General features: G+C 38.9%; 1 protein-coding gene across 1 annotated transcript in view; it reads right to left on the bottom strand.

Moving 5' to 3' along the window:
* Positions 1-21,178, bottom strand: part of slc4a5b (solute carrier family 4 member 5b) — a 46,982-nt gene that overhangs the window by 21,383 nt on the left and 4,421 nt on the right. Inside the window, exons 3-11 of the mRNA XM_063014760.1 lie at positions 15,900-16,026; positions 14,526-14,686; positions 13,480-13,635; positions 10,731-10,787; positions 9,975-10,030; positions 6,573-6,730; positions 6,277-6,364; positions 5,995-6,149; positions 5,758-5,886 (exon numbers count right to left, since the gene is read on the bottom strand). Coding sequence (XP_062870830.1) covers positions 5,758-5,886; positions 5,995-6,149; positions 6,277-6,364; positions 6,573-6,730; positions 9,975-10,030; positions 10,731-10,787; positions 13,480-13,635; positions 14,526-14,686; positions 15,900-16,026 — 1,087 coding nt within the window. The remainder of the gene's footprint in view (positions 1-5,757; positions 5,887-5,994; positions 6,150-6,276; positions 6,365-6,572; positions 6,731-9,974; positions 10,031-10,730; positions 10,788-13,479; positions 13,636-14,525; positions 14,687-15,899; positions 16,027-21,178) is intronic.

Below are 21,178 nucleotides of genomic sequence, written 5' to 3'. Positions count from 1 at the left end.
CACAGAAATCAAACTAAACAGCATTTTTATGAATAATTTGTTATTGTTTTATTGCCAGCACACTTAGAACCCAATTTAAATGAATACAAAATTCATATTCATTAATGCAGCCTTATAAAGTTAACGTAAAAAAATGTACAACCCCAAATTAGAAAAAGTTGAGACAGCATGGAAAATGCAAAAAATAAAAAAACTTTCACTTTTATTTGATTGTAGACAGGATGAACCTGAGATATTTCATGTTTTGTCTGCTCAACTTCATTTCATTTATTAATAAACATCCATTCCTGTATTTCAGGCCTGCAACACATTCCAAAAAAAGTTGGGACAGTAAAGCATTTACCACTTTGTAATGTTGCCATTCTATTTCACCACACTTAAAAGACGTTTTGGCACTGAGGAAACCAAATGATTTAGTGTTTCAGCTTTTATTTTGTCCCATTCTTCCTGCAAACACGTCTTAAAGATGTGCAACAGTACGGGGTCGTCGTTGCTGCATTTCTTGTAAGGCAGGCAGGCCAGTCCAGTACCCATACCCTCTTCTTCCGCAGCCATGCCTATGTAATGTGTGCAGCATGTGGTTTTGCATTGTCTTGTTGAAAAATGCATGGACGTCCCTGGAAAAGATATGACGTCTTGAAGGCAGCAGATGTTGCTCTAAGATCTCAATGTACTTTTCTGCATTAATGCTGCCATCTCAGAAATGTAAATTACTTTTGCTAAGGGCACTGACACAGCCCCATACCATGACAGACCCTGGCTTTTGGACTTGTTACTGATAACAGTCTTGGTGGTCCTTTTTGTCCTTGGTCCGTAGCACACATGCTGATCCATCTGACCACAATACACATTTCCACTATGTGATGGACCATCCTAGATGCCTCCAAGCCCAGAGAAGTCGACGCCGCTTTTGGACATGATTAACAAAAAGCTTCTTTTTTGCACAGTAAAGTTTTAAGTGGCATTTGTGCATGTAACTCTGTATTGTAGTACTTGACAAAGGTTTGCCAAAGTAGGTTGCCAGCTTAAGCTTGCACCCTTGGCCTTTACGCACTGAAGTTCCTCCCAATTCTTTGAATTGTTTAATGATATTATGCACTGTAGAGGGAGAAATATGCAAATCCCTTCCAATCTTTCTTTGAGGTACATTGTTTTTAAACATTTTAATCATTTTCTCACACATTTGTTGACAAACTGGAGATCCTATGGCCATCTTTGCTCATCAAAGACTCCTGGATGCTGCTTTTGTACCAAACCATGATTACAATCACCTGCTGACATCACCTGTTTGGAATCACATCATTATTTATTTTTATTACTAGCCCTAAATTGCCCACGTTGCCAACTTTTTTTTTTATGTGTTCCTGCCTGAAATGCAGGAGTGGAGGTATATTAAGTGAAATGAAGTTGAGCAGACAAAACATGAATATATTGGGTTCCAACTGTCTGCAATCAAATAAAAGTAAATGTAAGGAACACTGCATTTTTATTTTATTTGCATTTTTCAAACTGTGCCAACTTTTTCTGATTTGGGGTTGTATTTCATAAATAATGTGGAAAGGCACATTCTTGTTCTCGCATGATTGTGCCACTGTGAACAAAGTGACATCCATAAAGACTTGTTTTGCTGACGTTGGTGTGGAGGAACTACAGTGGCCTGCTGTAACAGGGTGGTTCGCGCCTAGCCACTAGAGCAACACGTTAAGCCTGTGAGACCAGAGGAAAATAACCTAATTGCAGAAAACCAATTTAGAACAATACAATGGCTAAAAAGTCACAAAAAAGGAGAAACCACAAAGTAAAAGGTGTCCAAAATAATGGAAACAAACAAACAAACAAAAAACAACAGACACCAAACAAAATCCCCAGCCCAAAGCACAGGTGATGGAACAGGTGGACATACATTGGACGATGTAGGGGAGCTCACAAATTGTGTGCTTGCCCTCAAAAGAAAAGAATGACAGAAAACTCAGGTGGCCATGCGCTCATCCTAAATGAGCATTTGTGATATACTGTAGACACACAACCACACAACAGATAACAGGAAAGGTACAAATGCAGAGTCACTACAATTACCAGCTATTTAATCCATTACTTCATGGAAAACCAGACTTTAAGTAAAAAAGTAAAAGTAAAGGCAGAGAACCCTACTGGAACTGGTGGTGGCAAAACCAAGAACAAAGGAGTACTGCCACTCCCACTCCTGAGGTAATCTCTGCACACTTGAAAGGCCACTGACTGAGTTCCCTGGAAAAGAAATGCTGATGTAAATGCCAGCGGAGAAAGACCTGGCCTGCACAGCCTTGCCCACTACACTTCATAAGACAAATAACAACGGGTCACTGAAGGGCACTTAAAGACTGGAATTTAAAGAACTCTCATGGCTGTAGCAGTTGAGGACTTAATGAGACAAGAAATGAACACTACAAATCCTGCCGTGATCTAAATCCTTTTGCGTCAGTATCTGATGCCTAACAAATGGATTTTTGACTGAATAGGCACATATTCCCACAGACACATTTCAAAACCTTGTAAAACACCTTGTCTTTTGCCTATGGTTTTGAAACCTGATGTCCAACAAGCACATGATCAGATGTCCACATACACCGATCAGCCATAACATTAAAACCACCTTCTTGTTTCTACACTCACTGTCCATTTTATCAGCTCCACTTCCCATATAGAAGCACTTTGTAGTTCTACAATTACTGACTGTAGTCCATCTGTTTCTCTGCATGCTTTGTTAGCCCCCTTTCATGTTGTTCTTTAATGGTCAGGACTCTCCCAGGACCACTACAGAGTAGGTATTATTTGGGTGGTGGATCATTCTCAGCACTGCAGTGACACTGACATGGTGGTGGTGTGTTAGTGTGTGTTGTGCTGGTATGACACAGAGTGGATAAAACACAGCAATGCTGATGGAGTTTTTAAACACCTCACTGTCACTGCTGGACTGAGAATAGCCACCAACCAAAAATATCCAGACAACAGTGCCCTGTGGGCAGCGTCCTGTGACCACTGATGAAGGTCTAGAAAATGACCAACTTAAACAACAGCAATAGATGAGCGATCGTATCTGACTTTACATCTACAAGGTGAACCAACTAGGTAGGAGTGTCTAATACAGTGGACAGTGAGTGAACACAGTATTTAAAACCTTCAGCAGCGCTGCTGTGTCTGATCCACTCATACCAGCACAACACACACTAACACACAACCATCATGTCAGTGTCACTGCAGTGCTGAGAATGATCCACCACCCAAATAATACCTGATCTGTGGTGGTCCTGTGGGGGTCCTGACCACTGAAGAACAGGGTGAAAGCAGGCTAAAAAAGCATGCAGAGAAACAGATGGACTAAAGTCAGTAATTGTAGAACTACAAAGTGCTCCTATATGGGAAGTGGAGCTAATAAAATGGACAGTGAGTGTAGAAACAAGGAGGTGATCATAATGTTATGCCTGATCGGTGTATGTTTGGCCATGTATCATAATTGTTGTTTTCCCTGATGTAGGATCATTAATAAGTGACACAATATCAAAAGAAACTAAATGAAGATCATGTTACAGGAAGTGGAAAAGGGATAACACAATAAAGTGTGGTTGGGACATGGGAAATGCAATTTAATGCCTGCATTATTTTACTCTTAACAAATCATATATTAATAATTCCTCATTTACCCAGAATAGTTGCAGACATTGTACAAAAAGTACAACTGCTGTTGATAAAAATTTATTTGCATTAACCTCACCATGTTTTTGCTTCCAAAGGTGGAAACGCCACCAATAACATCTCAGTATGTAAACATGCAAAAGTGACTTGACATACTTATATTCTTCCATAGACACACAATGAGCTTTCACATTTTTGCACATCCTTTACAACCCCAAAATCAGAAAAAGTTGGGACAGTATGAAAAATGAAAATAAAATAAAAATGCAGTGTTCCTTACATTTACTTTGACATTTATTTTATTGCAGACAGTTTAAACCCAAGATATTTCATCTTTTGTCTGCTCAACTTCATTTTATTTGTTAATAAACATCCATTCCTGCATTTCAGGCCTGTAACACATTCCAAAAAAAGTTGGGACAGGGGCAATTTAGGGATAGTAATGAGGTAAAAAAACTAAATAATGTGATTCCAAACAGGTGATGTCAACAGGTGATTGTAATCATGGTTTAGTACAAAAGCAGCTTCCAGGAAAGGCTGACTCTTTGATGAGCAAAGATGGCCAGAGGATCTCCAGTTTGTCAACAAATGCATGAGAAAATGATTAAAATGTTTAAAAACAATGTACCTCAAAGAAAGATTGGAAGGGATTTGCATATTTCTCCCTCTACAGTGCATAATATCACTAAACAATTTAAAGAATCAGGAGTAATTTCAGTGTGTAAAGGCCAAGGGCGCAAGCTTAAGCTGAACGCCTGTGATCTTTGATCCCTCAGATGGCACTGCATCAAGAACCGCCACTCAACAATAGCTGATATAACTACATGGGTGAGGGATTACTTTGGCAAACCTTTATTAAGCACTACAATACAGAGTTACATGCACAAATGCCACTTAAAACTTTACTGTGCATAAAAGAAGCCTTATGTTAACCATGTCCAGAAGCGGCGTCGACTTCTCTGGGCTCAGAGGCATCTAGGATGGACCATCACACAGTGGAAACGTGTATTGTGGTCAGATGAATCAGCATTCCAGGTTTTTCTTTCGGGAAAAATGGACGCCGTGTGCGTCAGACCAAAGATGAAAAGGACCATTCAGACTGTTATCAGCAACAAGTCCAAAAGCCAGGGTCTGTCATGGTATGGGGCTGTGTCAGTGCCCTTGGCAAAGGTCAATTACACTTCTGTGATGGCAGCATTAATGCAGAAAACTACATTGAAATCTTAGAGCAACATCTGCTGCCTTTAAGACTTCATCTTTTCCAGGGACGTCCATGCATTTTTCAACAAGACAATGCAAAACCACATGCTGCACACAGTACAAGGGCATGGCTGCAGAAGAAGAGGGTACGGGTACTGGACTGGCCTGCCTGCAGTGCTGACCTGTCCCCAATAGAGAATGTGTGCAGAATCTTGAAACACTAAATTGCTTGGTATCCTCGGTGCCAAAACGTCTTTTAAGTGTGGTGAAAAGGAATTGCAACATTGCAAAGTGGTAAATGCTTTACTGTCCCAACTTTTTTTGGAATATGTTGCAGGCCTGAAATGCAGGAATGGATGCTTATTAATAAATGAAATGAAGTTGAGGAGACAAAACATGAAATATCTCAGGTTCATCCTGTCTGCAATGAAATAAAAATCAAAGTAAATATAAGAAACTCTGTGTTTTTATTTTTTAAATTTCCATGCTGTCCCAACTTTTTCTGATTTGGGGTTGTATTTATTCATGCATTGTCTATCGTGGTCAGGGTCGCGGTGGGTCGATTCATTGGACAAAAGACAGAAAACACCCTGGACAGGTCTGTAATAGACATGCACAGGGCACACACACAAACACACACACATACTGTACGTTCACACTCAATTTTTAGTAGCTCCAATTGGCCTGACTGCATGTCTCTGAACCTGTGGAAGGAAACCGGAGCCCCTGGAAAAAAATTAAATGTATATGGGAATCAAACCCAGGTCCTTCTTGCAAACAGCTATACCCACTGCACCAGCGTGCTGCCCTCACAGCTTTCAACAAACAAATAACCCCATCTAAAAAAAAGTTAGGCTTCATGTGTACAGTATATGAAGGTATTACCTCCCAGTGAAGGCCAACTCTTCCCCCAATTCATGAGCCGCAGGTATCTCTTCATCATCATCAGCTGCACCACCTGTGCCTGCAGTTTCATTTGTTTGTCCCAACTCATTTAATGAAAAAACTGACTTCCTGCATACAAGAGCAAATTCTGTTGACTTTCTTTAGACCAAGTTTTTAATTACTAAAAAATTGAAAGTCAGTTGCAGTGGCTTATACTCCTGCTCCACATGCTTATACCTCATCTCTGCCGAGGGCAATTTCTTTGGTGGCTCTATACGAATTTTTGGGTCCCACTCTCCTGGTGGAAGCACTATTACCTCATCAAGAAACTCATCAAGTCCAGCAATCAAGTCATCTCGGTCTCTAGCCTTATAGGCAATGCTGCTGAAGAGCTAAAAAAAACAATCACCAATGATCACCAATGACATACTACACATAAAAAAGATTCTATTTTGTATCCCAAAAATTTTCTGGTTTTAAAAAAGTTAGGTTCATTATCAATAATTAACTTGTGCTTACATCATCAACCATAAGAGTGGCAATGGAACGTCCAATCTCATTGTATGACTTGACCTTGCCATTAGGTCCGAGCAAAACAAAGAGAAACCTAGAAAGAAGATCAGAGAGAAAACATAAAACATCATACCAGGAGGATATATTCTGATTAAAACTGAAACAAAACAACATGTAGCTAATAGCCAATAATGTTACACTGTAGTTTTAAATGTAAAGCATCTCATAAAGGTGTCTTCAGACTGACTTATTTCATGTTTAGCAGACAAAACTTTACAAAAAAACTGAGTCAAACTGTTTACCTGGTTGGCACAGGGACTTCAGTCAGTCCACCCAATGTTGTGGCTTGAGCAAGACGAACAAATGCCACGAAAGGCTTTTCCAGAAAGTCCACCTCACCAATTAATACATTGGAGGCTTCTGCATCTCTGGGGATTTTCTTCATGAATTTGTTCTTAAGCTAATACGCAACATTTTAAACATACAATAACATTGCTTATTTAGAATAAAGATCAGAAAATACAGGCACTGAAATTAAAACATACAACCCCAAATCAGAAAAAGTTGGGACAAGATGGAAAATGCAAATAAAATAAAAATGCAGTGTTCCTTACATTTACTTTGACTTTAATTCGATCACAGACAGTTTGAACCCAAGATATTTCATGTTTTGAGGGCTAGAAATGAGGTGAAAAAACTAAATAATTATATGATTTCAAACAGGTGATGTCAACACGTGATTGTAATCATGGTTTGGCACAAAAGCAGCATCCAGGAAAGGCTGAGTCTTTGACGGGCAAAGATGAACAGATGATCTCTAGTTTGTCAACAAATGCGTGAGAAAAATAATTAAAATGTTTAAAAACAATGTACCTCAAAGAAAGATTGGAAGGGATTTGCATATTTCTCCCTCTACAGTGTTTAATATAATTAAACGGGAGGAATTTCAGAGTGTAAAGGGCAAGGGTGCAAGCTTAAGCTGAATGCTTGTGATCTTTGATCCCTCAGACAAAACTGCATCAAGAACCACCACTCAACAATAGCTGATATAACCACATGGGCAAGGGATTACTTTGGCCACTTAAAACTTTACTGTGCAAAAAAGAAGCCTTATGTTAACCATGTCCAGAAGCAGTGTCGAATTCTCTGCATCTAGGATGGATCATCACACAGTGGAAACGTGTATTGTGGTCAGATGAATCAGCATTCCGGGTCTTTCTTTGAAAAAATGGACGCCGTGTGCTCCAGACCAAATATGAAAAGGACCATCCAGACTGTTATCAGCAACAAGTCCAAAAGTCAGTCTGTCAACAACCCTATTATTTCACATTTGCCTAAAATATATGCAGTTCCACGGGACCATGGAACATGTTGACGTCGAGTTTCAAGTTACCACTGTATATTTTTTCTGGGTTTTTTTTACCTAATTACTAGCATAAATTGTCCCCATCCCAATTTTTGTTTGGAATGTGTTGCAGGCCTAAAATGGGTTTATATTAACAAATGAAAGTTGACCAAAAGAAACTGAAATATTTTGGGTTCACACTGTCTGCAATGAAATAAAAGTCAAAGTAAATGTAAGAAACACAGTGTTGCTGTTTTTTCTCTTTACCGTCAACCTTTTTTTTTCCTGATTTGGGGTTGTAATACAGAGGCTAAAGCTTTTTACACCACCAAATAAATAATCTTAGTTGCTGTTTGAAACTTTCAAGCCATTACATTTTTAAACCCAAGATTTATTGCTAAACTTTAAAAAGTATGTTTTCCATTTATTTACACATAGAAAATTGTTGCAGAAATGCAACCTAAATCAGAAAAAGTTGGGACAGAATGGACAATGCAAATAATAAAAAAAACACAGAGTTTCGTACATATACTTTATTTCATTGCAGACAGGATGAACTTGAGATATTCCATGTTTTGTCTGCTCAACTTCATTTCATTTATTAATAAACATCCATTCCTGCATTTCACTGCAGGCAGGCAGGCCAGTCCAGTACCCGCACCCTCTTCTTATGCAGCCATTCCTTTGTAATGTGTGCAGCATTTGGTTTTGCATTGTCTTGTTGAAAAATACATGGACGTCTCTGGAAAAGATGAGGTCTTGAAGGCAGCATATGTTGCTCTAAGATCTCAATGTACTTTTCTGCATTAATGCTGCCGTCAAAGAAGTATAAATTACATTTGCTAAGGGCACTGACACAGCCCCATGGGCGTTCAGCTTAAGCTTGCGCCCTTGGCCTTTACGCGGTGAAATTTCTCCTAATTCCTTGAATGGTTTAATGATATTATGCACTGTAGAGGGAGAAATATGCAAAACCCTTCCAATCTTTCTTTGAGGTACATTGTTTTTAAACATTTCAATCATTTTCTCACACATTTGTTAATTGGAGATCCTCTGTCCATCTTTGCTCATCAAAAACTCAGCCTTTCCTGGATGCTGCTTTTCTACCAAACCATGATTACAATCACCTGTTGACATCACCTGTTTGGAATCACATCATTATTAATTTTTTTCACTTCATTACTAGCCCTAAATTTCCCCCATCCCAACTTTCTTTCGAATGTGTTGCAGGCCAGCAATGCAGGAATGGATGTTTATCAATAATTGAAATGAAGTTGAGCAGACAAAACATGAAATATCTCAGGTTCACCTTGTCTGCAATGAAATAAAAGTCAAAGTAAATCTAAGGAACACTGCATTATTATTGGCATTTTCCATACTGTCCCAACTTTTTCTGATTTGGGGTTGTAATTAAAATCTTAGGACTGCAATGACATACTTGTCTCTGTAATTCTGTAGTCATTCTCTTTATGGCTTTTATTTACATCACTGAGAGGAACAATGCTGCTGCTTGAGATTTTTAACAAAAAAATGATTACCTTTGTTTATCTATATTTACCAAATGTGCCCAAGCACATTGCAGGGTCTTTCCTGCAGACTCTCTCTCGAGAGTGGGAGTGAGTGATATACTGTTACAGTATTAGTATTTAAAAAGAATAAACTCAAAACCCACACAAACACCCTTATGATAGCAGACAATGCAACCAAGTAAACATGTGGCAATGAAGTGTTTAGTGCGTATGGTCAAAAAATGTCTGTAAATCTCCTTATGCTAAGGCAGTTATTTTAGATCAATATTTTTTTATTAAACTTTTCATACAAAGAGGTAATGAGAACATGAAAGTGCTGGGTGTCACTCTTGGAGGCAAAATCTTATTAAACTCAAGCTCATGCTAAGAGGTGAACACAGCTGCTTAGAAGTCCAATCAACAGATGATCACAGCCATGTGTTTCTTATTAGTTCTCTTTGATGTTTCAGGTCGGGGTGTAATGAAAATGTGTTTGTATAATACATAATACAAATTCACCCTGGATTACCAGGCAGATTGCTGTTTATAACTCAAAATGCACACAAGAACAGCCTAAATGATTCCTCAAACATTGAGATCTTAGAGCAACATATGCTGCCTTCAAGACGTCATCTTTTCCAGGGACGTCCATGTATTTTTCAACAAGACAATGCAAAACCACATGCTGCACACATTACAAAGGCATGGCTGCGGGAAAAGAGGGTACGGGTACTGGACTGGCCTGCCCGTCCTATTTGCATTTTCCATGCTGTCCCAACTTTCTTTGATTTAGGGTTGTAAAAGCACAGCTAAATTAGCACAGTTAAATAGAAAAACAAAATTATACATACCTGGTTAGTACTTGGAGTGACTGAGATGTCATTCATGCTATGGCTATGAGAATGATCTGAAATACAGAAAATATGTGACCGTATAATTTCAGTGTCCATGTAAAGAGTCACTACACGGCACATCTGGTATGTATGTACCTCTCACAAACATTTATATAACCAGCAACAGGACAAATGCATAAGGAATGCTTTACAAATTGAAAAACGTTTGTATAAACTTTTTGATAATTTATTAACAATAAACACAAAAATAGAACATGTACATAAGTATTCACAGCCTTTGCTCAATACTTTGTTGAAGCACCTTTGGCAGCAATTACAGCCTCAAGTCTTTTTAAGTATGATGCTACAAGCTTGGCACATCTATTTTTGGGCAGAGTCTCCCATTCTTCTTTGCAGAACCTCTCAAGCTCCCCCAGGTTGGATGGGGAGCGTCGGTGCACAGCCATTTTCAGATCTCTCCAGAGATGTTCAATCAGGTTCAAGTCTGGGCTCTGGCTGGGCCACTCAAGGACATTCACAGATTTGTCCCGAAGCCACTTCTTGGTTATCTTGGCTGTGTGCTTAAGGTTGTTGTCATGTTGGAAGATAAACTTTCACCCAAGTCTGAAGTCCAGAGCGGTTCTGGAGCAGGTTATCATCAAGGATGTTTCTGTACATTGCTGCAGTTATCTTTCCTTCAACCCTGACTATTCACCCCATTCCTGCTGCCTAAAAACATCCCCACATCATGACGCTGCCACCACCATGCTTCACTGTATGAATGGTATTGGCTAGGCAATGAGTGGTGCCTGGTTTCCTCCAGACGTGACGCTTGGCATTCAGGCCAAATAATTCAATCTTTGTTTCATCAGACCAGAGAATCTTGTTTCTCATGGTCTGAGCAGACAGGTGTCTTCAGGTGTCTTTTGGCAAACTCCAGACGGGCTGTCATGTGCCTTTTACTTAGGAGTTACTTCCATCTGGCCACTCTACCATATAGGCCTGATTGGTAGAGTGCTGCAGAAATGGTTGTTCTTCTGGAAGGTTCTCCTCTCTCCACAGAGCAACATTGGAGCTCTGTCAGAGTGACCATCAGGTTCTTGGTCACCTCCCTGACTAAGGCCCTTCTACCCCGATCACTCAGATTGGCCAGGCGGCCAGCTCTAGGAAGAGTCCTGGTGGTTCCAAACTTCCTCCATTTATAGATGATGGTGGCCACTGTGCTCATTGGGACCTTCAATGCTGCAGAAATATTTCTGTACCCTTCCCCAGATCTGTGCATCGATACAATCCTGTCTCGGAGGTCTACAGACAATTCCTTGGACCTCATGGCTTGGTTTGTGTCCCGACATGCACTGTCTACTATGGGGCCTTATATAAACAGGTGTGTGCCTTTTCAAATCATGTCTAATCAACTGAATTTACCACAGGTGGACTCCAATCAAGTTGTAGAGACATCTGAAGGATGATCAGTGGAAACAGGATGCACCTGAGCTCAATTGAGTGTCATGGCAAAGGCTGTGAATACTTATATACATACTTATGTACATGTTTTATTTCTTACTAAATTTGCAAAAAATTTTCATCATGGGATATTGTGTGTGTGTGTGTGTGTGTGTGTAGAATTTTGAGGGACAAAATGAATTTAATCCATTTTGAAATAAAGGCTGTAACATAATAAAATGTGGAAAAAGTGAAGCGCTGTGAATACTTTTCGGATGCACTGGTGGTCTGATGCAGACCATTGATTAGTTCAAAAAATGGGGAAAAAATAGAAACAGATACATAAGATGTTGATTACATTGTAAATATTTAAATGAAATGTTATGGATGGTTAAAATGGTAAATTAAGACATGATTTTACAGACTAATACACAGGGAATACTATATTTAATAAGGAAATGTTTAAAACAGTGTTTAAATGAATGCATGAAATGAATAATTAAAGGAACGAAGAAAGCAAGAAAGTTTTTAGAAGTTACATTTTTGTAATATTATTTCACAGCACAGTGGACCAGTGGGTAGCACTGTCGCAGCGAAAAGGTCCTGGTTTCAATTCCCAGGTGAAACGATCTGGGTCCTTTCTGTGAGGAGTTTGCATGTTCTTAAGTTTGCGTGGGTTTCCTCCCACAGTCCAAAGACAAGAAAATTAGATACAACCCCAAATCAGAAAAAGTTGGGACCGTATGGAAAAAGAAAATAAAAACACAGAGTTTCTTACATTTACTTTGACTTTTATTTGATTATAGACAGGATAAACCTGAGATATTTCATGTTTTATCTGCTCAACTTCATTTCATTTATTAATAAACATCCATTCCTGCATTTCAGGCCTGCAACACATTCCAAAAAAAGTTGGGATGGGGGCTAGTAATTTAGGGCTAGTTATGAGGAGAAAAAACTAAATAATGATGCGATTTTAAACAGGTGATGTCAACAGGTGATTGTAATCATGGTTTGGTACAAAAGCAGCATCCAGGAAAGGCTGAGTCTTTGATGAGCAAAGATGGCTAGAGGATCTCTAGTTTGTCAACAAATGTGTGAGAAAATGATTTAAATGTTTAAAAACAATGTACCTCAAAGAAAGATTAGAAGGGATTTGCATATTTCTCCCTCTACAGTGCATAATATCATTAAATGATTCAAGGAATCAGGAGGAATTTCAGTGCGTAAAGGCCAAGGGCACAATCTTAAGCTCAATGCATGCATTTTTCAACAAGACAATGCAAAACCACATGCTGCACACATTACAAAGGCATGGCTGCGGAAGAAGAGGGTACGGGTACAGGACTTGCCTGCCTGCAGTCCTGACTTGTCCCCAATATACATTTTTTAAAGGAAAAATGCGACAACGACGACCCCGTACTGTTGCACATCTTAAGACGTGTTTGCAGGAAGAATGGGACAAAATAAAACCTGCAACACTAAATCACTTGGTTTCCTCTGTGCCAAAATGTCTTTTAAGTGTGGTGAAAAGGAATGGCAACATTACAAAGTGGTAAATGCTTTACCGTCCCAACTTTTTTTAAAATGTGTTGCAGACCTGAAATGAAGGAATGGAAGTTTATTAATAAATGAAATAAAGTTGAGCAGACAAAACATTAATATCTCAGGTTCATCCTGTCTGCAATCAAATAAAAGTCGAAGTAAATGTAAGAAACTCTGTGTTTTTTTATTATTTGCTTTTTCCATGCTGTCCCAACTTTTTCTGATTTGGGGTTGTAAATTGAAGGTACAGAATTGCCTGTGACATGAACTGATGAACTTGAACTGATGAATCATGTGTAATCTGTAACTACCTGTCCTGTCATGATTCTAACCAAAGTGTAAAACATGATGCTAAAATCCAAATAAATAAATACATTTCACTGTAAGTTGCTTTGTTCCCAAGGTTATCCTTTTTGATTATATTTACAAAATGTTCTAATTATTCAAATAACACTGTCTGAAAACACTACATTGCTGCTATCAAGATCATCCAACAACTAATTAAAAAGATCAACAAACTATAAAGTATTAAGACCTTTAATTGAAGGGCTGGGCTTCCCAATGTCAGCCAGTGAATGATGGATGGGCTTCTTGGTCTGGTGACGATGCTTTCTCAGTAAGACAAAACTGATCTTCTTTCTGAGCTCTTGATCAATCAGGCCATCCTGCACTTGCTTTTCCATTATGTCATCTGAATATAATGGAGACACAGATGTACTATGCAACATTTACGGAAAGTAAATATGTAAAGTTAAATAAATCACATTGTTTAACATGTACGTCTGGAATGTCTAAAATAATATGAGGGTCATCAAGGACTTTGTTGCCTGGTGTGAACTCAATGTGCTTCACATTAACACCAGAAAGACTAAAGAATTGGTGATTGATTTTAGGAAAAGGTTGCATCTCACCACACCTGTGAGCATCCAGGGTTTGGACATTGAGATGGTGAAGGAGTACAAATACCTGGTGTTCACCTCAGTAACAAACTGGATTAATCTAGCAACTTGGATGTTCTATATTGAAAAGGCCAAGGTCGCCTCCATCTAGTGAGGATACTGAGGTCTTTTGGAGTGTGCAGACCACTGCTTAGATCCTTCTATGACACTGTGGTAGAATCTGCCATCTTCTATGCAGTGGTGTGTTGGGAAGGTGCAATCTCAGAGAGAGACAGGAAAAGACTGAACAAGCTGATCAAGAAAGTGAGCTCTGTCTTGAACTGTCCTCTAGAATCTGTAGAGGAGGTGGGAGAAAGGAGGATGATCGCAAAGCTGTCATCCATCCTGGACAACACCGCACATCCACTACACGAGTCTGTAGGGGTCTTAACAAGCTCCTTCAGCACCAGACTCCTCCACCCCTGTGTAAGAAGGAGCGCTACAGCAGGTCCTTCATTCCAGCAGCCATCAGGGCTTACAATAATAATATGTGATATGTCACTCATATCTACACTTACATGTGTGTAATTAATAAAGTGGCATAAGGTTTTAATTATTATAACACAATTTCAGTCATTGTGACTGACTAGTAACTGACATTTAGAAGCATACACAAGTATACTCATAGTAGGTAAAAACTCACTGACAATCTGAGGCAAAGAGTAACCTTCCAGGTCCAACAGGATGCTACCGGTCTGCAAACAGGTACGTAGTTCAAAAAGACTGTGAAGTGACAGGGTGGAAACGTGAGGTTTGCTCCACCTTTCTCCACCTTCCTCAACCTTTTCCTCAAACTTTACCCATCTGAGAAAAGAGAGAAACTAAAAATTAGGTATCAGGTATAAATGACCCAATTTTTATTTATGTACCAAAGTAACGAACCATCAGGCCATGCGAACCAGTCATAGTTACTAAAAGATTTTTTGTTTATTAGGGTTTTAATGCCAGTTTTACACTTTTAGTTACATGCATGACAGGATATGTGATTTGGTTACACATGATTTATCAGTTGAAGTTGGGCAATTTTGTATCTCCATTTCACCTTACTTTAATGTCTTTGGGCTGTGGGAGAAACCAGAGCTCTTGGAGAAAACCCACGCAGACATGGGGAGAACATGCATACTTCTTACTGTGAGGCACCAGTGCCACCCACCGAGCCACCATGCTGCCTGTTACTAAAATACCTATAAAATACAAGTGTAAACTACATGACAAATAACTTGGCAGTTACCTGATCAACTGGCAAGTGTGGAGAAGAGTACTGTCCCACCCCTCTGCAACATTATTGGCTGTCACAGCTTTCACAACAAGTAATATTAAAAACGGCAATCATTTTGAGCTCATATTAAAGTATACCTACTAAGGCTATCACGTGTTGTTCAAATTGTTAAGCCCAGTCCCAACATGCTTGCATCTGTACTCAGATTTAAAATAATGTAAGTGCTACCAACTTTCTGATAGTTTAAAGTTAAAGTAGTTTATGCCTGTGACCCTGTGCATGAAGTAAGGTCCATAAATACACTGATCAGCCATAACATTAAAATCACCTCCTTGTTTCTACACTCATTGTAGTTCTACAATAACTGACTGTAGTACATCTGTTTCTTTACATGCTTTTTTAGCTTTCACCCTGTTCTTCAATGGTCAGGACTACCACAGGACCCCCACAGAGCAGGTATTATTTAGGGGGTGGATCATTCTCAGCACTGCAGTGACACTGACATGGTGGTGGTGTGTTAGTGTGTGTTGTGCTGGTATGAGTGGATCAAACACAGCAGTGCTGCTGGAGTTCAGTGCTGCTGAACAAAACCCTCAACCCTCAATTGCCTAAATTGTATTTAGTCATAATTGTAAGCTGCCTTGAATAAAAGTGTCTGCTAAATGCCCAAATGTAAATGAACCAAATGTATTCCTCCATTGCTTATGCTGCTGACTATAATTACTTCTGTTCAGCAGCAAGGTGACTCCCAACCCATGTGCCATGTGTTTTATGGGCATGATTAGGTATACAGTTTACCTTGCAGATTCCTTCCACTCCAGTTCTCCTCCTTCCTGGTGCAGTGTGTCCATCTCAGTAAAGAGTGTTGGTGTGGGTTCATCTTCCTCTCCAAGGATGGAACGCAGTCTCTCTGCAGCAGGAGACACTGGGACACACACACACACACAAGTATTGTCATGCAGAATCATTCTCAAATGTAGCAAAAATGGGAAGAAAGTATCTATTATATAATTGCTGTTTTCATTGAAATGAAAAGGATTGCAGACCTTTATTTATATGTAGCATGTAGCTGGTATTGTCAATACACAGCTTTGTCTATCAAATATCTAGATGGTTAAGAAGATGTATTACTACTAAAACTGCTTTTTAACTATTTTTACTGCTCCAGCATCTAAAATGTTGTTTAACACCAAACCAATTAAGGCAGTTTGGCATAAAAACTATCAATACAGCTAATGCCAAACAGCTTGTAAATACAGCTTGATCTTAGTGGTAAGAAATCTAACCAAAAAAGATCATGTTTTTGCTATATATTAGTCAAAATCAAACTCATATATTGTCAGCTACAACATTACAGCTTGAGTTGTTGTTGCTCCTGGACGTTTTTACTTTACAATACCAGCATTTTTGTTGACCGGGCAGCTCAAGCAAAGCAGAAATTTGATAAACTAATGTGACTAATTTTCATTTTAAGGTCCATTGTATAAGAGTCAAATATGAAAGCTTGAGATCAGATTTCTATGTATATTGCATGACTATGCTTGATTTAATAAATTTTATTCCTGTCAGGTTATGGCTAAAATAGCTAAATCCACAAGTTAGAAGTAATGTCTACATACTTTAGGAATTGTACCAAATTACAGTAGAATACAGTTTACATGTGACAAACTGAAAATAACAAAATTGTGATCTAAATCAAATGACTTTCTGGCTATTGCCAATAAACTTAGAATGTTCAGTCATAAAAAAAACACAACTAAGACTAAGAACTAAGAAGTAAAAACAACACAAGTCAAAGAAAATAAAAATATCTTACACCATGGAAGTACTCCCATGTTGTGGCATGTGACTCTAATCCCAAAATATTACTGACATGTGACTGTTTATCTTGTTGACCACTATGTAATCCTTTTGATCCTGTGGCACAGCCAGGGACATGTTGTCTGGGGTTATGCCATTTTCAGCATAAAAAGGTCATTTTTTATGCACAGTTATAATTAACCATGCTATTCATTTATCTTGACTCTTGGTTAAAAAAAGTTACATCAAATTCAAAGTTAAGACCTTGTGTGAACCTTCATTGCTTGAGTTACAAATTGTATAATGTTTTTTCAAGTAATACAGTCACATGGTAACAGCATACTGAGCGTGTTTAACTCAAACCACAAAAAAGGAATCTCATTTGAACCACTGCTGGCGCCAGATAAAATTAAGTTCTGGAAACCTCCACTCAGCACAAAACTTGTCACCAAGCTTCACATGAATTAAACATCGAATAAACTTAAAAAATATTTGTTACTCAGTTTAAGTCGTTTTTAAGGGGTATACTGTATAAGACCAAAAGTAAATAGACAGCCCCCCCCCTTCCCCCCCCCCCCCCACCCCACCCCACACACTTGCTATCAACATTTTTATTCATTCCAAAGGTGAATTTTGTGGAGACATTTTAACCCATTTTGCAGATCGTCTTACTACTGATTGTCGTACTACGCATTTCTTTTTGGTTTAAATAAGACCTCTGAATGGGTCACTGTAAAACTTACAATACTTATATTTTCAGCCGTTTAGTGAGATATTTATTGGATTATTTATCACTGTTGTATACTTTGTCCGATTAGAGATATTGCCTTAGAAATGATGTTGTAACTTTTTGCAAACTGATGTATTCTGATTATTTTTATTGTTCAATTGTGTCAACTGAATATTGTGTCCACATACTTTTGGACATACACTGATCAGCCATAACATTAAAACCACCTTGTTTCTACACTCACTGTCCATTTTATCAGCTCAGCTTACCATATAAAAGCACTTTGTAGTTCTACAATTACTGACTGTAGTCCATCTGTTTCTCTACATACTGTTTTAATGCACTGTTTTAGTTTCACCCTGCTCTTAAATGGTCAGGACCCCCACAGGACCACTACAGAGTAGTATCATTTAGGTGGTGGATCATTCTCAGCACTGCAGTGACATTGACATGGTGGTGGTGTGTTAGTGTGTGTTGTGCTGGTATGAGTGGATCAGACACAGCAGCGCTGGTGGAGTTTTTAAATACCAGGTCCACTCACTGTCCACTCTATTAGACGCTCCTACCTAGTTGGTCCACCTTGTAGATGTAAAGTCAGAGACGATTGCTCATCTACTGCTGCTGTTTGAGTTGGTCATCTTCTAGACCTTCATCACAGGGTCACACGCTGTTGGCTGGATATATTTTTGGTTGGTGGACTATTCTCCAGCAGTGACAGTGAGGTGAACTCCATTAGCGCTGCTGTGTCTTATCCACTCATACCAGCACAACACACACTAACACACCAATGTCATGTCAATGTCACTGCAGTGCTGAGAATTACCCACCACCCAAATAATACCTACTCTGTAATGGTCCTGACCATTGAAGAACAGCATGAAAGGGGGCTAACAAAGCATGCAGAGATACAGATGGACTACAGTCAGTAATTGTAGAACTACAAAGTGTTCCTATATGGTAAGTGGGCTGATAAAATGGATAGTGAGTGTAGGAACAAGGAGGTGGTTTTAATGTTATGGCTGATCAGTATATAGTGTATTATAAAACTTCATTCAGACATTAAATTTGAGAAAATAGTACTGTTACATAAAAAAACAAAAACAACAAACAAGTTTTAATGTAGTAACTAATATAAGTAACTAATATTTTATAATAATTATAAAGCTTACCTGACAGAGTAGAGCAGAAACCCATATTGGAGGTAAAGGACTGAAGTGAAAGCTGAAAGCTGGATGATGTTACTAGCAAATCAGAGCTTCCCTGGTCCATTTGTAATTTATCTTACTGCTGTTAAAGGAATTACAAAGCGTCTGGAAAAATATTTAATGTGGTCTCAGATCAACTCAATGGCTACATTTAATTTTTTACCTCTTCTACTTTCTCATTAGATTTCTCAATACCTTTAGGTTTTTCTCAGTTTTTACACATTTCGCTGAAGGTCTTATCCTGCCTTGTGTTTCAGCTTAGTGCATTTTTTCTACTCTGTTGTTCTGGATGGCTTAATCATAGGCAAAGCTAAAATCAAGTGTGGGGCAAAGCACCTCATGCATGAAAGTGTTCTCCTCCTTCACCACTAAATATACAGTGCCTTGCAAAAGTATTCAGCCCCCTTGAACTTTTCAACCTTTTGCCACATTTCAGGCTTTAAACATAAAGATATGAAATTGTAATTTTTTGTGAAGAATCAATAACAAGTGCGACACAATTGTGAAGTGGAACGAAATTTATTGGATATTTTAAACTTTTTTTAGAAATAAAAACCTGAAAAGTGGGGCGTGCAATATTATTCAGCCCCTTTACTTTCAGTGCAGCAAACTCACTCCAGAAGTTCAGTGAAGATCTCTGAATGATCCAGTGTTGACCTAAATGACTGATGGTGATTAATAGAATCCACCTGTGTGTAATCAAGTCTCCGTATAAATGCACCTGCTCTGTGATAGTCTCAGAGTTCTGTTTAAAGCGCAGAGAGCATCATGAAGACCAAGAAACACACCAGGCAGGTCCGAGATACTGTTGTGGAGAAGTTTAAAGCCGAATTTGGATACAAAAAGATTTCCTAAGCTTTAAACATCTCAAGGAGCACTGTGCAAGCGATCATATTGAAATGAAGGGAGTATCAGACCACTGCAAATCTACCAAGACCCGGCCATCCCTCTAAACTTTCAGCTCAAACAAGGAGAAGACTGATCAGAGATGCAGCCAAGAGGCCCATGATCACTCTGAATGAACTGCAGAGATCTACAGCTGAGGTGGGAGAATCTGTCCATAGGACAACAATCAGTCGTACACTGCACAAATCTGGCCTTTATGGAAGAGTGGCAAGAAGAAAGCCATTTCTCAAAGATATCTATAAAAAGTCACCTGGGAGACATACCAAGCATGTGGAAGAAGGTGCTCTGGTCAGATGAAACCAAAATCTAACTTTTTGGCCACAACGCAAAACGTTATGTTTGGCATAAAAGCAACACAGCTCATCACCCTGAACACACCATCCCCACTGTCAAACATGGTGGTGGCAGCATCATGGTTTGGGCCTGCTTTTCTTCAGCAGGGACAGGGAAGATGGTTAAAATTGATGGGAAGATGGATGGAGCCAAATACAGGACCATTCTGGAAGAAAACCTGTTGCAGTCTGCAAAAGACCTGAGACTGGGACGGAGATTTATCTTCCAACAAGACAATGATCCAAAACATAAAGCAAAATCTACAATGGAATGGTTCACAAATAAACTTATCCAGGTGTTAAAATGGCCAAGTCAAAGTCCAGACCTGAATCCCATCGAGAATCTGTGGAAAGAGCTGAAAACTGCTGTTCACAAACGCTCTCCATCCAACCTCACTGAGCTCAAACTGTTTTGCAAGGAAGAATGGGCAAAAATTTCAGTATCTCGATGTGCAAAACTAATAGAGACATACCCCAAGCGACTTGCAGCTGTAATCGCAGCAAAAGGTGGCGCTACAAAGTATTAATGCAAGGGGGCTGAATAATATTGCACGCCCCACTTTTCAGTTTTTTATTTCTAAAAAAAGTTTAAAATATCCAATAAATTTCGTTCCACTTCACGATTGTGTCCCACTTGTTGTTGATTCTTCACAAAAAATTACAATTTCATATTGTTATGTTTGAAGCCTGAAATGTGGCAAAAGGTTGAAAAGTTCAAGGGGGCTGAATACTTTTGCAAGGCACTGTACCTCCTCTCATTTCTACCCATACCCATGCATTGTAAATGCAAATAATAAACAAAACACAGAGTTTCTTACATTGACTTTGACTTTTATTTGATTGCAGACAGGATGAACCTGAGATATTTCATGTTTTGTCTGGTCAACTTCATTCCATTTATAATAAATATCCATTCCTGCATTTCAGGCCTGCAACACATTCCAAAAAAAGTTGGGACAGTAAAGCATTTACCACTTTGTAATGTTGCCATTCCTTTTCACCACATTTAACAGACGTTTTGGCAGCGAGGATACCAAGTGATTTAGTGTTTCAGCTTTTATTTTGTCTCATTCTTCCTGCAAACACGTCTTAAGATGTGCAACA

Source organism: Trichomycterus rosablanca, chromosome 18 (assembly GCF_030014385.1).
Source record: "Trichomycterus rosablanca isolate fTriRos1 chromosome 18, fTriRos1.hap1, whole genome shotgun sequence".
NCBI lineage: Eukaryota > Metazoa > Chordata > Actinopteri > Siluriformes > Trichomycteridae > Trichomycterus > Trichomycterus rosablanca.
The sequence above is the reverse complement of the archived record's forward strand: the minus strand, read 5'-3'. Positions and strand labels throughout refer to the sequence as shown.